The sequence below is a fragment of the Quercus suber genome, unplaced genomic scaffold, assembly GCF_002906115.3.
Source record: "Quercus suber isolate HL8 unplaced genomic scaffold, Cork oak 2.0 scaffold_387, whole genome shotgun sequence".
Classification (NCBI taxonomy): domain Eukaryota; kingdom Viridiplantae; phylum Streptophyta; class Magnoliopsida; order Fagales; family Fagaceae; genus Quercus; species Quercus suber.
In genome coordinates this window covers 444,436-462,639 of record NW_027069839.1, presented here as the reverse complement: position 1 = coordinate 462,639, position 18,204 = coordinate 444,436, and the positions used below count along the sequence as shown (strand labels likewise).

The following is an 18,204-nucleotide window of genomic DNA, read 5'->3' as shown; positions in this document are numbered from 1 at the left end:
GAGATTTTCTTTTGTAACGTCAAGGGGCCGGCAGGCAGTTGAGTAGTTGACTACACATGGAGGAAACTGGGCCCCGCCACATTTCCTTTCCATTCAGATTCCAGAATGACAATTTTTTTTTTCTTTAATAGTAAAATTTAATATAATAAAGTATAAATACTCGTTCCAATTTAGACTAAAATAAAGATTAAACAACACAAAATAAAAAAAGTTTAAACAAAATCTTTCTTCTGTTCACACTTTCACATCTTCGAAAGCTGAACCAGAAGGTACATTTCATAATTTAATGCACAAAGGCTGACTTGTCTGCGTCCTGTTTGAATTTTGAACTAACAATGTATCAATAGCGTAGAAGAGGCAAAGGAGCAGTGAGTTGCAAGGAATACGGGCTCAAAGTCATAAAAAGAGAGCAAAAAGTCATTGCAGCTTTGGATTCTTGTTTAGCAAGAAAAAATCAAGGGACCTTTTTTGTTGTAGGAACTGGAGAGATGCACGGTGGTGTTGATGTCTGGTGGGCTCAGTCAATGCTTTTTCTTAACCAAAAGGTACTTTCTTAAGATGCTGTTTTAATCTCTTTTGTTCTTTCTTCTAAGTTGTTGTTGTAATGGGTGTTTCCTTTTCTGCAACTTTAGCTTCCATAATCATATTGCTTAGCTGTAATATCTTGTGGCTTTTATTTACTTCATCTGGGTTGTTGTTGGATTCTTCTGGGTGATTTTTTATACTGTAAAGTTTCTTCTTTTATTCATCTTTGATGGACTTTTGGGGTACTTAAGGTTTCTTGTTTGCGAATTCTGATGGAGTTGTGGAGTGGGGTTGCAGAAATTTTGGTTGGTTTTTCATGTCATTACATAATTTGGATGTTCGAATCCTAGATAGTAGGATTCAGAATTGGACTTGTTTATAGCATAAGCTTCATAACATAATTGAATAGGAACCAAAAGTTGGAATTTTGGGATAGTTTCATTTTCTTAGTTCATTTTGATATATATGGAATCTAGTACTCTCAAGAATTCACTGGTTGAACACTAACACTCTGCTCATTATCTAAGAATTTATGAGCACTTATATGAGCTGGGGTGTTGGGTGATTTCTGGGTTCTGATTTATAGTTCTGTGGTTGATGCTAGTTTAGAAGAATTTCAAGTGGATTGATCCAGTATGAGACTTAAGAATTGGGTGAATAAGGGAGTAATTATCATTCAAGGGAGATTGCAGAAGATGATGAAGTGTATTTGTTCAGGTGAGCAATTGAAGGTAGATGAAATGGTTCATTCATCGGAGTCCTTAGCAACGCGGGACTATTCAGCAAGTGGCTATTCATCCCGAGCTGGTGAGATGGAAACAAAGGTGGACAATAGCAACATTGAAGAAGCAGAGTGCTCTCTTCGTGAGAGTGGTTATCTGAACTATGAGGTTAGTTGTACTTATTTTTGCTGATCTCTTGCCTTTTCTGTTGTATTTTTGTTTATCTGTTATATGTAAACTAAGAGCCTGTCTGGTCATACTACGAAATTTTTTATGGTTACATTTTCACTTTATATGGTCTTCAATGAACAAATTGAGCATTATAATGGGAAAATTTATAGATATGATTTATTCATCCATTCTAATAAATACTTCAACCTGTTTTTGATTGCTCCATTTAAGATATGGATTTAATTTATATGGTAAGACAAAATGAAGTAGTCAAGTTCATACGAACCAAAAAGGCCATAAGTCTTTGTTTTACTGTTATTTAGCTGTACACTTGTAAAGTCATTTTGAGGTGGGAGTGACTCTGACAATGAGAATTCCTTAGTTGGTTTATCCTGTTTTAGATAGATTTGCCTTTTTTTTTTCCTGGATGGTCATTGGTTACAGTTATATTAAGGGCAGTACATTGTGCTACTAAACCAAATGAATTCTTAAAAAAAAAAATTTGGCAATTCCAATATTCTATGGTAAAGATAGCTCTCCAATGATGCCTGAGACTATAGCATATATGTCTAATTTGGAGAGATCATGAATACCATAAAATTTTACTATGCTGGAATCATGGAATATCTACTAAACTTGATGAATAATGGATTTATTTTGTTCCATGAAACTTCAAAAATTTGTTGTGTTACTACAACCCATTCCTTCACCTAGGCATTGGTTGCAGTGATGCAACGTCTTTTGTCTATTGGTTGAGTACTTGAGTTGCATGGGAGTGGGGTTCAGGGGGTTCGACTAGTTCATGACATGTGCTATTTTCCATGTAACTTGTGATCTCTCCACTGGTGAATATCCTCCTGCTGCATTTTCAATGGATGTATCCAAAGTTGGGTGGTTGAATGTATGATATTTTATCTTTGATCTCCATGTTTACCATAACTGAGGAACTAGTTATTTTGGGCATGTTGATCTACTAGAACCAGGACTTAAACATGAATGCTGTTGCTGCAAATAATTTCTTTCATCGATATTGATAATGTACCAATTTGATTTTCAGTAACTTGGTTATAATGGCCCATTCATACATGACATGGAAATGAAAATATGTGACTCAATTTCTCATAGGAGTTAAGTCCCTTATATTTATTGATATGATGTACATATATTATATGCTTTTCCTTGAGATTCTTTATAACAGGGGCTTCTTGAAATTTCAGCCAATGTCCTCATATCTCTAGTTTTTGCATGGTCATGGCTAGACTTCATGTTATTCTGCAATCTGGGCTTGCTTTGAATCTTTTTAGAATCTTCTTTACAAATTTGGTAAGGCTAAGACAAATGTCTAACTTCTTTAGGAAGCAAGAGCTTTATTAGGAAGGCTTGAGTATCAAAAAGGTAACATAGAAGCTGCACTTCATGTATTTGAAGGAATAGACATTGCTGCAGTTACCCCCAAGATGAAAGTCTCCATTTCTAGAAGATGTGAATACAATAGACGCCATTCACAAAGTGATGCTGCCCCACTCATGTCTATGCATGCTGTTAGTTTACTATTTGAAGCTATTTTCCTCAAAGCAAAATCATGTCAGGGTCTTGGGAGGTTTGGAGGTATTCTCTCCATCTCAATTTGATTTCCACTTCCTGTTTATCTTTCATCTCTTTATGTTGTTTCAACTATCTTTCAGATTGTCTTGTACATTTTTGGACTCATGAACTTGCAACGAACCAAGCAACATTTTTTTGTACTTAAAGGTCATTTATATTTAGAGGTCACCAGCGTACATCAGTTTTCTTTACTAAATTAGGAATTTATGTATTGTGTAATAAATCGATCAGTATAAAGTAATTATTTAGGTGATTTGTGCATTACAAGTTATCCCATCACCCCCCAACCCCCAAAAAAAAGATTGTGCTTGTTGTGGGCTCTCTCTCTCTCTCCCTCATCTTCCCTGCCAAGGATCACATAGAAATGAAAATTTTAAGGTTTCTGAGATGGTTTGTTTATAAAATTACTGCATGGCTAACCTTCCTTCCTAACCCATTTTCACAGAAGCTGCTCAGTCTTGCAAAGTAATTTTGGACACTGTTGAATCTGCATTACCAGAAGGCTTGACTGAAAACTTTGCATCAGATTGTAAATTACAAGAGACTCTAAACAGAGCTGTCGAATTGCTTCCGGAGTTATGGAAGCTTGCTGGGTCTCCCCAAGAAGCTATCCTATCATACCGGAGAGCTCTACTTTATCATTGGAATCTTGACACGGAAACTACTGCAAAGATAGAAAAGGAATTTGCCATTTTTCTTCTGTATAGTGGTTGTGATGCAAACCCTCCAAATCTTCGTTCACAGATGGGAGGCTCCTTTGTGCCAAGAAATAATTTAGAGGAGGCTGTTCTTCTGTTACTGATTCTACTAAGAAAATTTGTTCTTAAAAGGATTGTATGGGACCCATCAATCATTGATCACCTTTCTTTTGCCCTATCTGTTTCAGGGGAATTGAGGGCCCTAGCTCATCAGGTTGAAGAATTGCTTCCAGGGATCATGGATAGAAAGGAAAGATATAGCACTCTAGCTCTCTGTTATTATGGGGAAGGCGAAAACATGATTGCTTTGAATCTTTTGAGGAACTTTTTGCATGATAGAGAGAACCATGATTGCATACCAGAGTTATTACTGGCTTCAAAAATTTGTGGAGAGAATTTGGTTTGCATTGAGGAAGGGATTAATTATACTCACAAAGCGCTTTCTGGACTGCAAGGAAAATGCAGCCAAGTGGTAAGTGTTGCAAACTGCTTACTGGGTGTTCTATTGTCAGGTAAATCCAGATTGGTTGCTTCCGATTCTGAGAGGATTTTGAAGCAGTCTGAAGCAATTGAAGCACTGGGAACTGCTGAGAGAACAATGAGAGAAAGAGATCCAAGCATTGTTTTTCATCTTTGTCTAGAGCATGCTGAACAAAGGAAATTGGATGTAGCACTTTATTATGCAAAGCAGCTGTTGAAACTTGAGGCTGGCTCTAGTGTTAAAGGGTATATCCTTTCAGCACGGATATTGTCAGCTCAAAAACGGTTCAGTGATGCAGAGACACTAATTAATGCTGCTTTAGATCAGACTGGGAAGTGGGATCAAGGAGAACTGTTGCGAACTAAAGCTAAGCTCCAGATTGCACAGGGTCAGTTAAAGAATGCCATAGAGACGTATACTCATCTTCTTGCTGTTCTTCAAGTTCGGACCAAAAGTTTAGGTGTTGGGAAGAAGCTTCTAAAGGTATGGTGTTTGGTGGGCATCCACGTTAGGTTTGTGCCCTTGTAATTAGATGTTGAAATATAGAATCATGTTTTCATTAACTTGAAAATGTGTCCAGATGGACCTTCTTTTCATTTATTGAAACAGCTTTGCATATTTCCTTCTGTGACTAAGAATATTTTACAGTGAAACAAAGGAGTGTAAATTTTGAAGCATATATGACGTGTCTTTTTTTAAAGAAATTATTTTCCCTCATATTTTGGTTAGGAATTTTGATTTGCTATTCCCTATTTGTAAAAGATAGAGAATATGTGCAGGCTAAGTATAAAAGCCTCTTTTTTTTATTATTTATTAAATAATGGAAAGGAGATTAGCTTAACATTGATCTATGCACCCAATTATTATTCCCAGAAGACCATTTTGAGGTAGCAAATGACCTACTTTTGTTACAATTTTCTCTTACAGAATAGGAGAAATCATGACAGAAGCTTAGAAATGGAAACGTGGCATGATTTAGCTGATGTCTACACAAGCTTGTCACAATGGCGGGATGCTGAAGTCTGTCTTTCAAAATCCCAGGCTATCAATCCTTATTCCGCTTCTAGATGGCATTCAACAGGTAAGTTCTCATTCAATCACTACTTTAATATGTAATTTGTATATATCTTGAATTTCCTCTTAGCTTTTATGTTCTGATTTTTTTGTTCCCTTCTACTCAATAGCCCTTAGAGACATAGGACATGGTGCAAATTGCTTCAGTTTTAGAATGATGTCAAGACATAGTGCCAAAACTCAAGTTGCTTGATATATAGTAGAACTGTATCTGGAATTATATCTCGTTAAAATTGCTATCAAAGTCTTTTTTTTTTTTTTAACCAAGAGGTACCAACCAGTTGAGCAAACAAGGCTCTTGGCACCATCAAAGTTTAATTGAGTCTCTCTTTCTTGAGTATTTTGAAACAAATCTTATGGGGTGTCCACTGTTCATATGCAAAAATATTTGATTATATTGTTGATTAAGGAACCTAAAACTTGGTGACTTGTTAGGTTTACTCTATAAAGCCAAGGGTCTCCACCAAGAAGCCCTGAAATCATTCAGGAAAGCATTAGATGTTGAACCCAACCATGTTCCAAGCTTGATATCCACAGCATGCATTCTCCGAGAGCTTGGAGGCCAATCATTGGCAGTTGTGAGAAGTTTTCTCACTGATGCACTTCGACTAGACAGAACAAACCCTTCTGCTTGGTACAATCTTGGGCTTCTCTACAAAGCTGACATTGGAACAACACAGCTAGAGGCTGCCGAATGCTTTGAGGCTGCTGCGCTTCTTGAAGAATCCGCGCCAGTTGAGTCCTTCAGATGACCAAACTACACGCACACTTTGTCTCTATGACCCATGTATTATATTGTAGATTAGACTACAATTTTTATTTTAACTTGATACCCATTAAAAAAAAGAGAGGAAAAAATGAGCCAAAGGAAATAGAAGATGTTTGATAATTATATTGCGTCACTTGGAATGTTATTAGCATCTTTTACCCTAGCTATGTCTCGAGGTTTATTGATGAGTGGACTATAATGAATTTTGCGTTATTGTTGTATGATGAATATTAGAAGGGAGCGTATTTTGCATGTTCAATTCACATTCTAGTTTAGGAAGTTCATGAAATCTCTTCTATTGACCTTTGCTGTTCTGTGGCACTGACATTAACAGTACTTCTCAACTCGTTCTTGTTGGTCCATTGCCCATGTAAAATAACTGGTGCAGAACATGTTAACAATCAGATATTAGAGCTCCATCCTTAGAGACTTAGAGAGATGTATAAGCTTCATATGATCATAACCGATGCAAATTGTTAGCTAGGATTTCAACTCAGGGAGGCAAAATTAAAAGAAAAGATTGTAAGTTAAATTAATCTGAAAAATACAAATCGATACTAATAACAAAATAAATAAAAAGCTATATGCTAAAATATTTGTCATACACAAGCTAATGTAAAATTTTAATTTATTTTTTCATAATTTCAATTAACTATAAATATATATTTTATATCATTATAATAAAGAAAATAAAATAATAAATTCATTGCTCATAATTATCAGATTAAGAGATTAGTTTAAATACATAAATTTTAAACATATAACTTGATTTTTCAAGAAAAAATTTAAAAATAAAATTAATGTAAAAGTGTTAAGAATATAAACAATATACTTGTAAAGTTGAATACTTACCTCATTGTTTTGGTTGCTTTTAAAAAATTTTAAATACTTCATTTTTATAATTAAAATGGGGGTATTTAAAGTTTTGAACATTAGAAACACCAAAAATGCTAATTGAGTTATATAGTTCTTGAAAAAAAAAAAAAAAAGATACTTCTAATACATTATTAAATGAATAAATATAGGACTTTTTTTTTTTGGTTATTTTAATTGTGAGACACCTATTTCAGTCCTTACCTGCGGTTAGAAAGGTAGAATATGTGGGAAGCAAAGATTCTACTAATTAATATATGAAGTTTCTAACTGGTGTAAAGCAAAATTGCAATTTCTGCAATAGACTTTTTGTTTTAGTGAAATGCAAAAGACTTGTACAGCTACACCTCTACACTGCACCATAACTCGACCCCCCTTAGACAGCGCTAAGGGTTCACGTCACGGTCTATCTAATACATATCAATTCAATCTTCCATTTTGATATATTTTATGAAAAAAAATTTCTCAAAATTGATTTGAAAGGTGCATATATATTTTTTAATCTGCTACACGGAGATTGATAAAACCGTAGTCACATAAACTATTTAATGAGCTGTGATTTGTTTAAATTATTATGTGAATGGTTTTATGAGTTAACATAATAGATTAGAAGAAATTCATCCAAATCAATTTGAAAGAAAACTTTGTTCATTCTATATTTTGTATAACATTCATGTGTATTAGTACATTTTGTTCATTCTATCAAGACACCTCATTTTATAATTTTGAAATAATATATTTTTTTCTTTACAAATATACCCAAAATGTAAAATGATCATTTTACATGTGAATAAATTCCCAAAATTGACCTAGAGGTGAATTTGGTTTGCAATTTTCGTTGATGCAACATTTTCCAAATTATTTTAGAGACGATGAATTTAAGAGACAGCTTAAAAGATTTTTCATGGGTGCAACACATTCAAAAATAATAATAAAAAAAATAACTTTATTATTATTGAAAAGCATTCATAAAGAGATTACAACTTCTATTATTATTGAAAAGCATTCATAAAATGTGTAAAGTCAATCCAATATGGCAAGGAGCATTGATTCCAAATGACAGTAATATCTGGACGTCACATGGGAAACTTAATGATGTATTGATGTTTATTCAGACCTTTCAAATCAATATCTGCTGCATAGCTAAAAAAATCAATATCTGCTATAAATTAAATTCTATCACATCAGAGCATGCAAATGGAAAAATAATAGCTACATGACTGTCATGACAAAACAAATGCAAAAGTACCTGCATTAATTTCATCAAAATAACTCAACAGGCCCCACAAGATTGTAATATTTGGACTAGCTAAACCAAAGTTCAAAACAAACCATATACATCCACAAGAACAAGCTTCATATACAAAATTATTATAGAAAAAAAAAAAAAAAAAAAATATATATATATATATATATATATATTTCATTTGTTAAAATTAAAAGAAGATGATAGTTTTTTTTCCCCTAAAAATATACCTATTGGATGGGAGTATTTACATACTCTTCAAGCAATGCTTCCGGCCCTCATAAATAGAGTGGGGCTCACCCTTTTTGTGAGACTTGAAGCACTGCTTTAAGAATATGTAAGTTTCATCTAAAAATATATCTATTGGATGGGAATATTTACATAATCCTCAAGAAATGCTTTCGACCCTCATAAATAGAGTAGGGCTCACTCTTTTTGTGAGACTTAAAGCACTGCTCTAAGAATATGTAAGTTTTTAATAAAGTAGAGTTAGCTGAAAATTGTAACCAATTTTAGGCCAACTCTACTCCTTCCTTCTCATCCATGCAAACTGGCCATAAATGCTAAATAAGAGCGATTTGTATTTCTTAAAAAAATTGATGGTTATAATAAGAGTGATTTAAACTCTAGACGCCTTTACAAAATAGAAGCACCACTTTCCAAACACAAAGACAATCAATGATACAAAATTATCATATTCCAAAGATAAAATTTCAGCAAACAAAATGTGCACATAAAAGAAATAGTAAAGGAGAGGAATCGGAGAAAGTGAAAGCAATGGGTCGCATATGAGGGAAAGAGGGGTTGGTTATTGATATTGGTTGGTGCGGTTAGTGTAGTTTCCGAATTGGAGAGGTATTTGGATTTTTGACTAGGAAAAAGTTAACGATTACCCTAGTTTAGGAAATCCTTTTAAAATCTTTTTATGAAAAAAGTAATTAAATTTTTTTAAATTTTTCGTGAAGATAATGTTAAAACTTTTTAAAAATAATTTATTAATAATTTATCTAAAAGCATCCGTGAACATATAAAGTTGGCACTTGCTAATTGGGTGGGGTGGAGCGCTGCATAGTATTATCATGGTTCACCGGTGCACCCAATAATCTTTCCTGTCCAAAAGAGAGAATCACAACCGTCAAATTGAAATACCTTTGTCTTTGTCTTTGGTTAATATAATAAATCAGGTATGTCAACTATACACCCAATAAAATCTCAAAAAGTTTTTATTTTTATTTTGTTCTCAAATTGGCGCCACACAGAAAATTCTAATTCTTTCTGAGAGTCAGAGTTTGCACCGAAATAAGGATTTCTCAATGTTGAAATAAACTTTTTATTTTTCTTTTCTTTTCCGCTTTCCTTTTGGATTTTTCATGCTACTACTTGGTAAACCCTATTAACCCTACACCACACGGTTTTAGGGTTTTGTGTTACTCAGGTCGGTAATGACTTATGAAGTTAGTTTATATATATCACCATCTTCCTTCCTCTTCTTTCTTATTGTTTTCCGAATACCCATTATTTTTCTCTTTTCAGGTTTCTTCAATATGGTAGACGTTCAAGGACTAGTCAATGAGCTTGTCTCCAAGCTAAGAAGAAGGTAATGTTCTTATATATTTATATATATGTGTGTGTGTGTGTATGTATTAATACGTACGCTTCGATTCTTGGTTGAACCTTACTACGACTTCGGATACAATAAAAAAGAGGAAAAAGAATATATGTGGTCTACTTTTACTAACTTATAGTTGGCTTATAGATGATGTTGTTGGGTTGTGTGATGATGGGTGCAGGAAGGTTGAGGGTTCGCGTGCAACAGCTGGGCTGACGGCTGAGTTGCTTCGTTCGGTGATATCGCAATCGAAAGTGCCGGCTACAAACCAGCCCGCCGCTCTCATTGATGCCGTAAGGGATGTTGGAGAGAAATTGATTGCTGCTAATCCCATTGGTAGGTCTTTTTTTAATTTCTGTTTTGCTTGATCAGCAGCAGAAGGAGAGGGTGAGTTTTGCACTCCCTCGTGTATTGGGTCCTAAAAGTACACCCATTAATATATAATTTGGAGTATGATTTGGGAAGGTTAAAAGTGTGTTTTGAGTTTAAAAATGCTATTTTGCACCAACAACTCATCATTGCTTTTTAATGATGCAACCAAGCCACTTCTATAAGGAGTTAAGCCATGCTTTAAACCTGAAACTCTAGTATTTTATTAACTTTTGCTTTTGGAACCTCCTTAACCAGTGATGTTAAAAAGCCTTCTTATATTAAACGGGTTATTTATTTTTTTGGAGATTTTTTCTGCCCTTGAATATTAATATCCAATATTTCGTATTGATCTTATATAATTATAAGATTTTTTTTTTAAAAAAAAATTCATCTCTATTTTAAGTATATTTGTTAGATCATAGTTGATAATTTGTTATTCGAAATTATAGATATCATTACAAATTCTTATATATGTTATGGCTTATTTATTTACAGACAACTTTCTATAGTTACAACATCATTTTCACATACTTTTTTTTTAAAACCTTTTTATAATTTAAAAATAAAAATAAAAATATCAACAAATATGAGATTAAGGTTTCTTAAAAATATCGTAAGATGATAGTGCTAGAATTGTCAATCATAGAATTGTCAAGCTTGGTGGTCAGTGGTGTACATTGGCTGGTCTAGATCCCAAGTTTCCATATCACTCTTTTAACTTTTTTGGACGCTTCATTAAAATCAATGACTCAGCTGAAAGACAATTTTGACCATTTGTCAAATTCACACAAAAAGAGCCAAAGCTTAGATTAGACCATGCCTGTAATTCTAGGAGCATTGTAGGAAGCTTAGGTTATGAGTCTTTAGATTAGCCCAAAGAACACATTCTTAAGAGAACATGTTGGAATCATGTGTTCCAATTTGTAAAATTGGTCACATACAAGAAATCATGTCAGGTAGATATTTCAAGTAAGTTTAGGACTCCCTACGAGCACCTTCTACCCAATTTTAGGAGTAATTAGAAAGACATTGTAACTAATCTTGATTCATTAAATAAATATTACCACTTAAGGATTTAAGGGCATATATACCTATGAATTATATGCATGTACTTGTTCATGCTTGTATGCATACAAATATACATTCGTTTATGAATAACAACTTGAGTAGTCTCAACAACTTGGATTAACTTCTTGAATATGTATACTTCCACATGCCAATTCGATTGCACACACTTGTGTTATAGTTGCCTAAAGTTGATACCAATTGACTTTGGTTTTTCCTGTCCACGATATATTTGAAAATTATGGTTCGAAGTTATGCTCAGCTCACTTACAAAAAAGTTAGCTTGTTGCAAATTGATGAAAATTTTCTATCTTTTGGATTGCAGAAAGTAATTAGAAAGACATTGTAACTAATCTTGATTCATTAAATAAATATTACCACTTAAGGATTTAAGGGCATATATACCTATGAATTATATGCATGTACTTGTTCATGCTTGTATGCATACAAATATACATTCGTTTATGAATAACAACTTGAGTAGTCTCAACAACTTGGATTAACTTCTTGAATATGTATACTTCCACATGCCAATTCGATTGCACACACTTGTGTTATAGTTGCCTAAAGTTGATACCAATTGACTTTGGTTTTTCCTGTCCACGATATATTTGAAAATTATGGTTCGAAGTTATGCTCAGCTCACTTACAAAAAAGTTAGCTTGTTGCAAATTGATGAAAATTTTCTATCTTTTGGATTGCAGAGCTTGCTGCTGGGAACATTGTGAGGCGTGTTTTGCATATAATCAGGGAGGAGGATCATTCGAATGCAAGAGATGCTGTTGAAGGGTTTAGATTATATGTAGGAGGTGATAATGATTATATAGTTGAGCAAGATCACCTAAATCGATCAGTTGCTGCTCAAAGTTCTCTGTGTCGACCTTCATTGCATGCCCTTTTAGAGCGTTCTCCTAACTCTGCAACAACTTACTTCACTGCTACTTCAGAGGATGATTCTGAAGAGAAAAGCAAATGTAAGCTATCACAGTGGCTTGTATTCAATGAACTCTAATTATGACATCAAATCAAAATATGAATTAAGTTTCTAACTTCGAGAGTTTTTTTTTTTTTTTTTTCCTAGGTAATAGAATTTTTATTGAAAAAATGAACGTCGTATCGTGTTCATGATGATGAACATTTTGGACATGATATATTATTGTTGATATATTACCTTGAGTTTACATAAATGTTAAATAGACATTATTGTTGTTTCGATTTAAAAAATATATATAATCCAAAAAAAATTATATCCTTTTTCAGCCTTGGATCCAATTGCAAGGAGCTTGGAGTTTAGGCGTAAGGTCATCTCAGCAGTTAATGATCTCATTGAAGATATAAATACCTGCCATTTGGTGATTGCAGAACTAGCAGTGGAGCATATACATCACAAGTAATTACTATTTAAACTTGATACTATCTTTCTCCATCAAGTAGCTTTCGTTAAATCTTTAAATTTACATCCAGAAACATTTTTCCCCTCTATAGCCACTTTGAATATGTTTATAGATGTTTTCTTTTCTGCTTATTTCTTCTACTGTAATAATTTTTTTTTTGTATCTTGCAATGTTTGTTGCTCCAAACAAGATATAACAGAGGGTTTTTAATTTTGTATTACTCCTAATTATTTTCATCTCTTGCATTTTCAGGAATAGTTTTTTTTCTTTTTTTCTTTTTTTCTTTTCCCCTTCTCTTAATTAATATCAATCAAGAAAGTCATAATGTTAGAATGGCTTGAATTGTCAAATAATGTGGCTTGAATTGTCAAGATTAGTGGCTTAACAATTAAGCATCAAACTATCAAGAAGTTGCAAGAAGTTGCAAGAAGATTCCATAGCCGAAATTATTGACTTCTTGGTTGATAGAAGTCTTGCATTCACATTGGTCTAGAACACTTGAGATCTAGCCGAAATATATGACTTTGTTGCATTCATGAATTGACTAGAAAAGGCAAGGAGATACAAGCTAGCCGAAAAGTATGACTTGATTAGCAAAGTCAAAGATATACAATTCATTGTATGAAAGCTTGCTTGAAGAAAGACAACATTCATGCATTGGATGTTTCATGAATTGCTTAGCCACCATTGTTGACTTCCTTAACAATAGAAGTCTCTAGTGTGCTCTAGAGGTGGAGATTTCGGCTAAACCTTGGCTATAAATACAATATGTGCGGAGCAAATGAAAGTATGCAAGGGTGAGCTAGGGAGATAGCAAATAACTTCTTCTGTGTGTGTGCACCAAAGCTAGGAAGTTGGGTCTTGCAATTTTGCCTAAATACAAAAGGGTGTTCTCTATTCATTTGTGAGAGAATCAAGGGTGTATTTGGGGTTGGGTTTGTGTGAGAGTGCGTACAAGTCATTGTTGTAATCTCCAAACTATAGTGAAAATTATTCTGTCGCCTCCCGTGGACGTAGGCATATTGCCGAACCACGTAAATTCCTTGTGTCATATTATCTTCTCTCTCTCTTCTTTAACCTTGTGTAAACAGGTTTAATTCACCCAATACGCGCACAACAATAGATCTTTGGACATTATTTATACGAGAACAGAAAATATTATGGATGTCTAACATCAAAACTATTTCTGCAATGTACTTATTTATTAGATAAATAGCCGCAATGAGTCGATCTACCAATAATTTTTCTCTAAAACTCTTGAGAGAAGCTATTGATATGCAAGAAGGAATGATGGGGGAAAGTAAAATAGCAGCTTGTACTATTTTTACATGCCTGAACAGGTTTTGTCTGGATGTTTACAGGATTTGTACAAAAGCACAAAACTAGGCAACCTTGCTAGTTGGGTGTTCATGAATCCTCTTTAAGAAGGAAGCCTTCACTAAGACTGTTGATTGATCTCTTCTATTCCGTGAATTATATCCTATCATGTCATTTTAAAGTCTGTCCCTTGAATCTGGGTGGTACAATGCATCCCCAAGTTTTAGGAGATAGCATTTTATATGGATAATGTAGTGGCACTAAAATTTCAAATTGCATCAACCATGGTTGGAAAGTTTATGTGCCCATATCATCATTGGCAAGTTCATTCTTTAGAGAGCTAGTCAATCCATAAATAGAAAACTCCAACAAATCTATCACAATATGATCTGCATCAATGAAACTATATATTTCATTGTTTTCAGAATACCCTCTTTCAGCTTTCTGACTAGAGTAGATTGAAAAGCTAGTTGTAGTTTTTCTATTTCTAGAAATCTTTCTAGTTGAAGTGGAGCTTTGCTTGATTTTTAGTCTCTCTAATTGGTTTTCATGTATGGCTCTCTTTGTTAAAATTGTTTAGTCATTTGATAATCTTTCATGTATGTTGCAAGTATTTGTTGTTTTTAGGCTATAGCGTTTTAGTTTTTTCATTCAATTGAAATATTCTTTGCCTTGTGATTATTACAGTGAGGTGATATTAACTTTCGGTCGTTCAAGAACAGTGAAAGAATTCCTATGTGCTGCAAAGGAGAAAAATAGATCATTTGGGTTATTTGTTGCAGAGGGCGCTCCAAAGTTCGTACTAGACACTATCTATCTTTACCACAAGAAAGCAATTGTATTAGTCCCTTTTTAGCTTAAGACCGATTTATTTTACTCTTTTTGAAATGATTTGTTGCAAATTGGTCATTGATTAGGTACCAAGGGCATCTTCTTGCAAAAGAGTTGGCTGCCAGAGGTTTACAAACCACAGTGATTACTGATTCTGCTGTTTTTGCCATGATTTCCAGAGTGAATATGGTAATTATTGACTCTGGAAGCTTTTTCTATTCCGTTATGGCTGTTATTGGAAAGCATTTTAATTGTTTTACTAAAAATTGTCATAAAAGGTAATAGTTGGAGTTCATGCTGTGATGGCCAATGGCGGGGTCATCGGACCTGTTGGGTTGAATATGGTTGCACTTGCTGCACGAAAGCATGCCGTTCCATTTGTTGTTGTTACCGGTACTCACAAGGTACGATGATATGATAAAACGCTGTTCATTTATTGAAAGAATGTGTCTCACACGGACATCTTATTGCTTAATATTCTGTATTACAAAATTACAATTTCCATCTTACTTCTTTAGTCATAGTCTGATTTTTTCATAATCCATAAAATTCCTCCTTAAATATAAGTATCAGTTTTTACCTTTTCATTTCAAATCATGTTGCAACAACTTGTTTCAAGAATTCATAGGAACACCTGGGCTGTGTTGTGTTCAATTGGCACTAAAGAGCTCAAGTCGACTTATGTCAAAACTTCTTAAACTTTTGTTCTGACTATATGGTATCAAGTCCCATTCAAATTTTGATATGGACTAAATATCACATGCAGCATTTTTGTATAGGATGTGGAATATTTTGAATTATTGATACCAAAAGGTACATTGTTTTGTTTTCTACAAAAAAGCTTTGCTGATTATGATTTCTGTAATGCTGCCTTGTTTATGACAGTTGTGTCCATTGTATCCAAACAACCCAGAAGTCTCGCTGAATGAGATGAGATCCCCATCTGAAGTATTGCTTTTCGAGGAATTTTCAGATTGTATGGATTATAGAATTGGCACTGGTGCTCCTCAACTTCATGTTGTCAATCCTGCATTTGATTATGTTCCCCCAGAGCTTGTTAGTCTTTTCATTACTGACATGTAAGACTGTTTTCCATACTGCTAACATTGAGAAAATTTCAAACACCTATTTCCTTCTTGTTCTAAATGTTATTTTCTAACTTACCAAAGAAAATTTTCTTTCTGTAGAACTCATGTTCTGAAATTATCAAATATATCTATAACTAACTTCTTTTTCCATTCATAAATATGATTAAAAAAAAAGGCTCATCCTATTAAATTATTTCTAATATCTATGATACATCCTATGTATGAAATGTATTCATTAATGCCCTTATTATGCTTAATTTCTTTTGCAGAGGAGGGTATTATCCATCATATATGTATAGGCTTATTGCTGATTATTACTCTTCTGATGATGTGGTTATACAACAGAAACCTGCTTCCTAAAAGTAAGTTTTCTTGAAGCCTCAACCATTTTGGAAGAGATTTTGGTTATGTCAGTCTGCATATATTATTTATGTGTTGTAGTCTGCATCAAATACTCTCTTCTTGTAATCTAGATTTGATGATTGTGAGCAAGAATCCAAATATCAAGTACCAAAACTTTCCCACGGTTTGCTAAATGATTTACATATTACAAGTATTCTTAGAAGTTAGATCTTTAAGATTTTAGTGATTTAGTTAGTCTACGGTGAAAACCAGTACCTTATAATAAACTGTTCATGATTGTAATCACAATTTTCAGTCCTAGTGTTATTTAATCTGGATTTGATAGGGGGCATTATCGCTTCTAAAGAACTGGAAAGCCAAAAGCAGCTCTTTTCTGCTTATCTGTATTCGTTGAACCTCATAGTTTACAAACTTGATAAGTGTATATCAAGACTTAGCTATACCAGTACTGACTACTGAGTCAGTGCATGAGAGATACACCTAATGTCAATGCCAGTAAAGATCGCAAGCTTGGTATTAGCGTCAATTAATTCTAACCATTTGTTTCCTTTGCAAAACTCTAGATATCAACAGACCTCAATGGGATTATACTACAGACACCAACCATAAAATGTATATTCCTCAAAAAGATGGAAAACAAACTGTACACAGGATACTTCTCTTATGAAACTTCACTGCATGCCATGTACCTGAATTCTCAAATTAATATGCCAAGATTAGTAGCAATCCAATATATATTTCTTGTAGTCCATTAATGTATTTAATTAAGAATACAAGCGATAGTATACTAGATTCATCAGAAATTCGCCACTATGCATGCTCCAATATTGCTAGGGGTATGGCTTAACAATTTTTTATAAAGCCGCGAGTAGGGGCTTGTGATCCTCAGGCAGTATTCACAAACAGATCTAATTTGGGTGTGTTGAGTGACATAAAAACTTTTAGTTTAACATAATCTTTTATTGTTAGTCATATTTTGATATATGTTGATTGTTTGTGTCTGGTGCAGATCAAGGAGGTGATACTAATTAGCGGACAGAAAATTAACAGGAATTTGACTACCATTATGATTCATGATAAGTTTATTTTAGGTCCAAATTTCATGGGCAAAGAGAAGCCCCTTGTTAGTGGGGAAGAACTACAGGTTAAAAGCATAGATAAAACTGCATGAACTAATGACCAAATTCATTTGTAACAAATACATTCAAGTTTTCTAGAGATTTTCAGTCATTTATGTAATAGTACAATTGCTTTTCAAATTTTTTTTTTTAATAAAAGATTACAAAAGTTATGCACACACCTATGGGTCTTGAATCCATGGTCTCACCCTCAATCTTACTCCACAAGAGAAGGAGATGGCATTTAAAATAGAAGTAATTAATTGCTTTTCTATGAAATATTAACCCTGTTTCTCTTACTTCATTTCAGTGTGAACTTGTAGTTATGAATAGTTCTGGCCTTTCAACACATGCATTAGTAGTTACTTGTTCTTATCTTTAATCAAACTATTAGTGGGCTATACAATAAGCAGTCTTCTCCCATTCAAATCCCTTCCCTCTTATGCTGTACATGACTTTCACCTTGCTAACGGGTAGAGAGATACCAATTACTACTTCAGAGAGAATGCAGCGATTTTTTTTTCAATGATCTTTGTCATTGGCAACAAACATTAAAAGGCAATCTCTCAACCTTGAGTTTGACCATTTCCCTTAATTTTGACGGCTGATTAGGTGAATAGTTAATAGAGAATTAAACATGACATATAAGGGAGTAGTAGAATTGAAGAAGAATTTGTAAAATGGGCTGGGGTCAGTCAGTTCCTGAGGGAGTTGGGGATACGTGCCTATGATCGTTACCTCCAATATTTTAACAGTTGGAACCAACTCTTCCAACAAGAGAGAGAAAGCTCGTCCTGCAATGTCTTCTTGTTATTTACTGAGGAAAGCCATAAAGAATGTCATCCAGAACACAACAATTCCTCCTGAAATTAAAGGGTGCAAT

At 33.8% G+C, this 18,204-nt stretch overlaps 2 protein-coding genes across 6 annotated transcripts; both read left to right on the top strand.

Annotated features, from left to right (window-relative positions):
• The first annotated feature begins 317 nt into the window (after positions 1-317).
• Positions 318-6,304, top strand: LOC112015183 (protein NPGR2). Of its 4 annotated transcripts, none has more exons than XM_024047557.2 (6): positions 318-545; positions 1,243-1,415; positions 2,774-3,026; positions 3,469-4,685; positions 5,130-5,283; positions 5,712-6,304. In XM_024047557.2, exons 2-6 carry the CDS (start codon positions 1,266-1,268, stop codon positions 6,026-6,028), a joined length of 2,091 nt encoding a protein of 696 aa, XP_023903325.2. In that variant the 5' UTR covers positions 318-545; positions 1,243-1,265; the 3' UTR covers positions 6,029-6,304. The 4 variants fall into 4 exon arrangements, with proteins under 4 accessions (XP_023903325.2, XP_023903324.2, XP_023903321.2 ...); XM_024047556.2 differs by having other exon boundaries at positions 1,135-1,415; XM_024047553.2 differs by having other exon boundaries at positions 1,130-1,415.
• A 3,131-nt stretch (positions 6,305-9,435) lies between these two features.
• On the top strand, positions 9,436-17,500 carry LOC112015180 (uncharacterized). 2 transcript variants are annotated; one of them, XM_024047546.2, is made up of 11 exons: positions 9,436-9,599; positions 9,698-9,761; positions 9,955-10,109; positions 11,915-12,184; positions 12,471-12,600; positions 14,609-14,716; positions 14,839-14,941; positions 15,031-15,156; positions 15,638-15,831; positions 16,110-16,202; positions 17,213-17,500. In XM_024047546.2, the coding sequence occupies exons 2-10, from the start codon at positions 9,709-9,711 to the stop codon at positions 16,198-16,200; spliced, it is 1,230 nt and encodes a 409-aa protein (XP_023903314.1). In that variant the 5' UTR covers positions 9,436-9,599; positions 9,698-9,708; the 3' UTR covers positions 16,201-16,202; positions 17,213-17,500. The 2 variants fall into 2 exon arrangements, with proteins under 2 accessions (XP_023903314.1, XP_023903317.2); XM_024047549.2 differs by lacking the exons at positions 9,436-9,599; positions 9,698-9,761; positions 9,955-10,109 and adding an exon at positions 10,967-11,101.
• The last annotated feature ends 704 nt before the right edge of the window (positions 17,501-18,204 follow it).

What these genes read in the sequence shown, in the direction of transcription:
- LOC112015183 (XM_024047556.2), top strand. Translation starts at nt 1,161, where the DNA reads ATGAGACTTAAGAATTGGGTGAATAAGGGAGTAATTATCATTCAAGGG. An exon ending in GTGGTTATCTGAACTATGAG is followed by an intron (nt 1,416 to 2,773) that starts GTTAGTTGTACT and finishes TAACTTCTTTAG; the next exon opens with GAAGCAAGAGCTTTATTAGG. An exon ending in GGGTCTTGGGAGGTTTGGAG is followed by an intron (nt 3,027 to 3,468) that starts GTATTCTCTCCA and finishes CCATTTTCACAG; the next exon opens with AAGCTGCTCAGTCTTGCAAA.
- LOC112015180 (XM_024047546.2), top strand. Translation starts at nt 9,709, where the DNA reads ATGGTAGACGTTCAAGGACTAGTCAATGAGCTTGTCTCCAAGCTAAGA. An exon ending in GATTGCTGCTAATCCCATTG is followed by an intron (nt 10,110 to 11,914) that starts GTAGGTCTTTTT and finishes TTTGGATTGCAG; the next exon opens with AGCTTGCTGCTGGGAACATT. An exon ending in GTGGAGCATATACATCACAA is followed by an intron (nt 12,601 to 14,608) that starts GTAATTACTATT and finishes TGATTATTACAG; the next exon opens with TGAGGTGATATTAACTTTCG.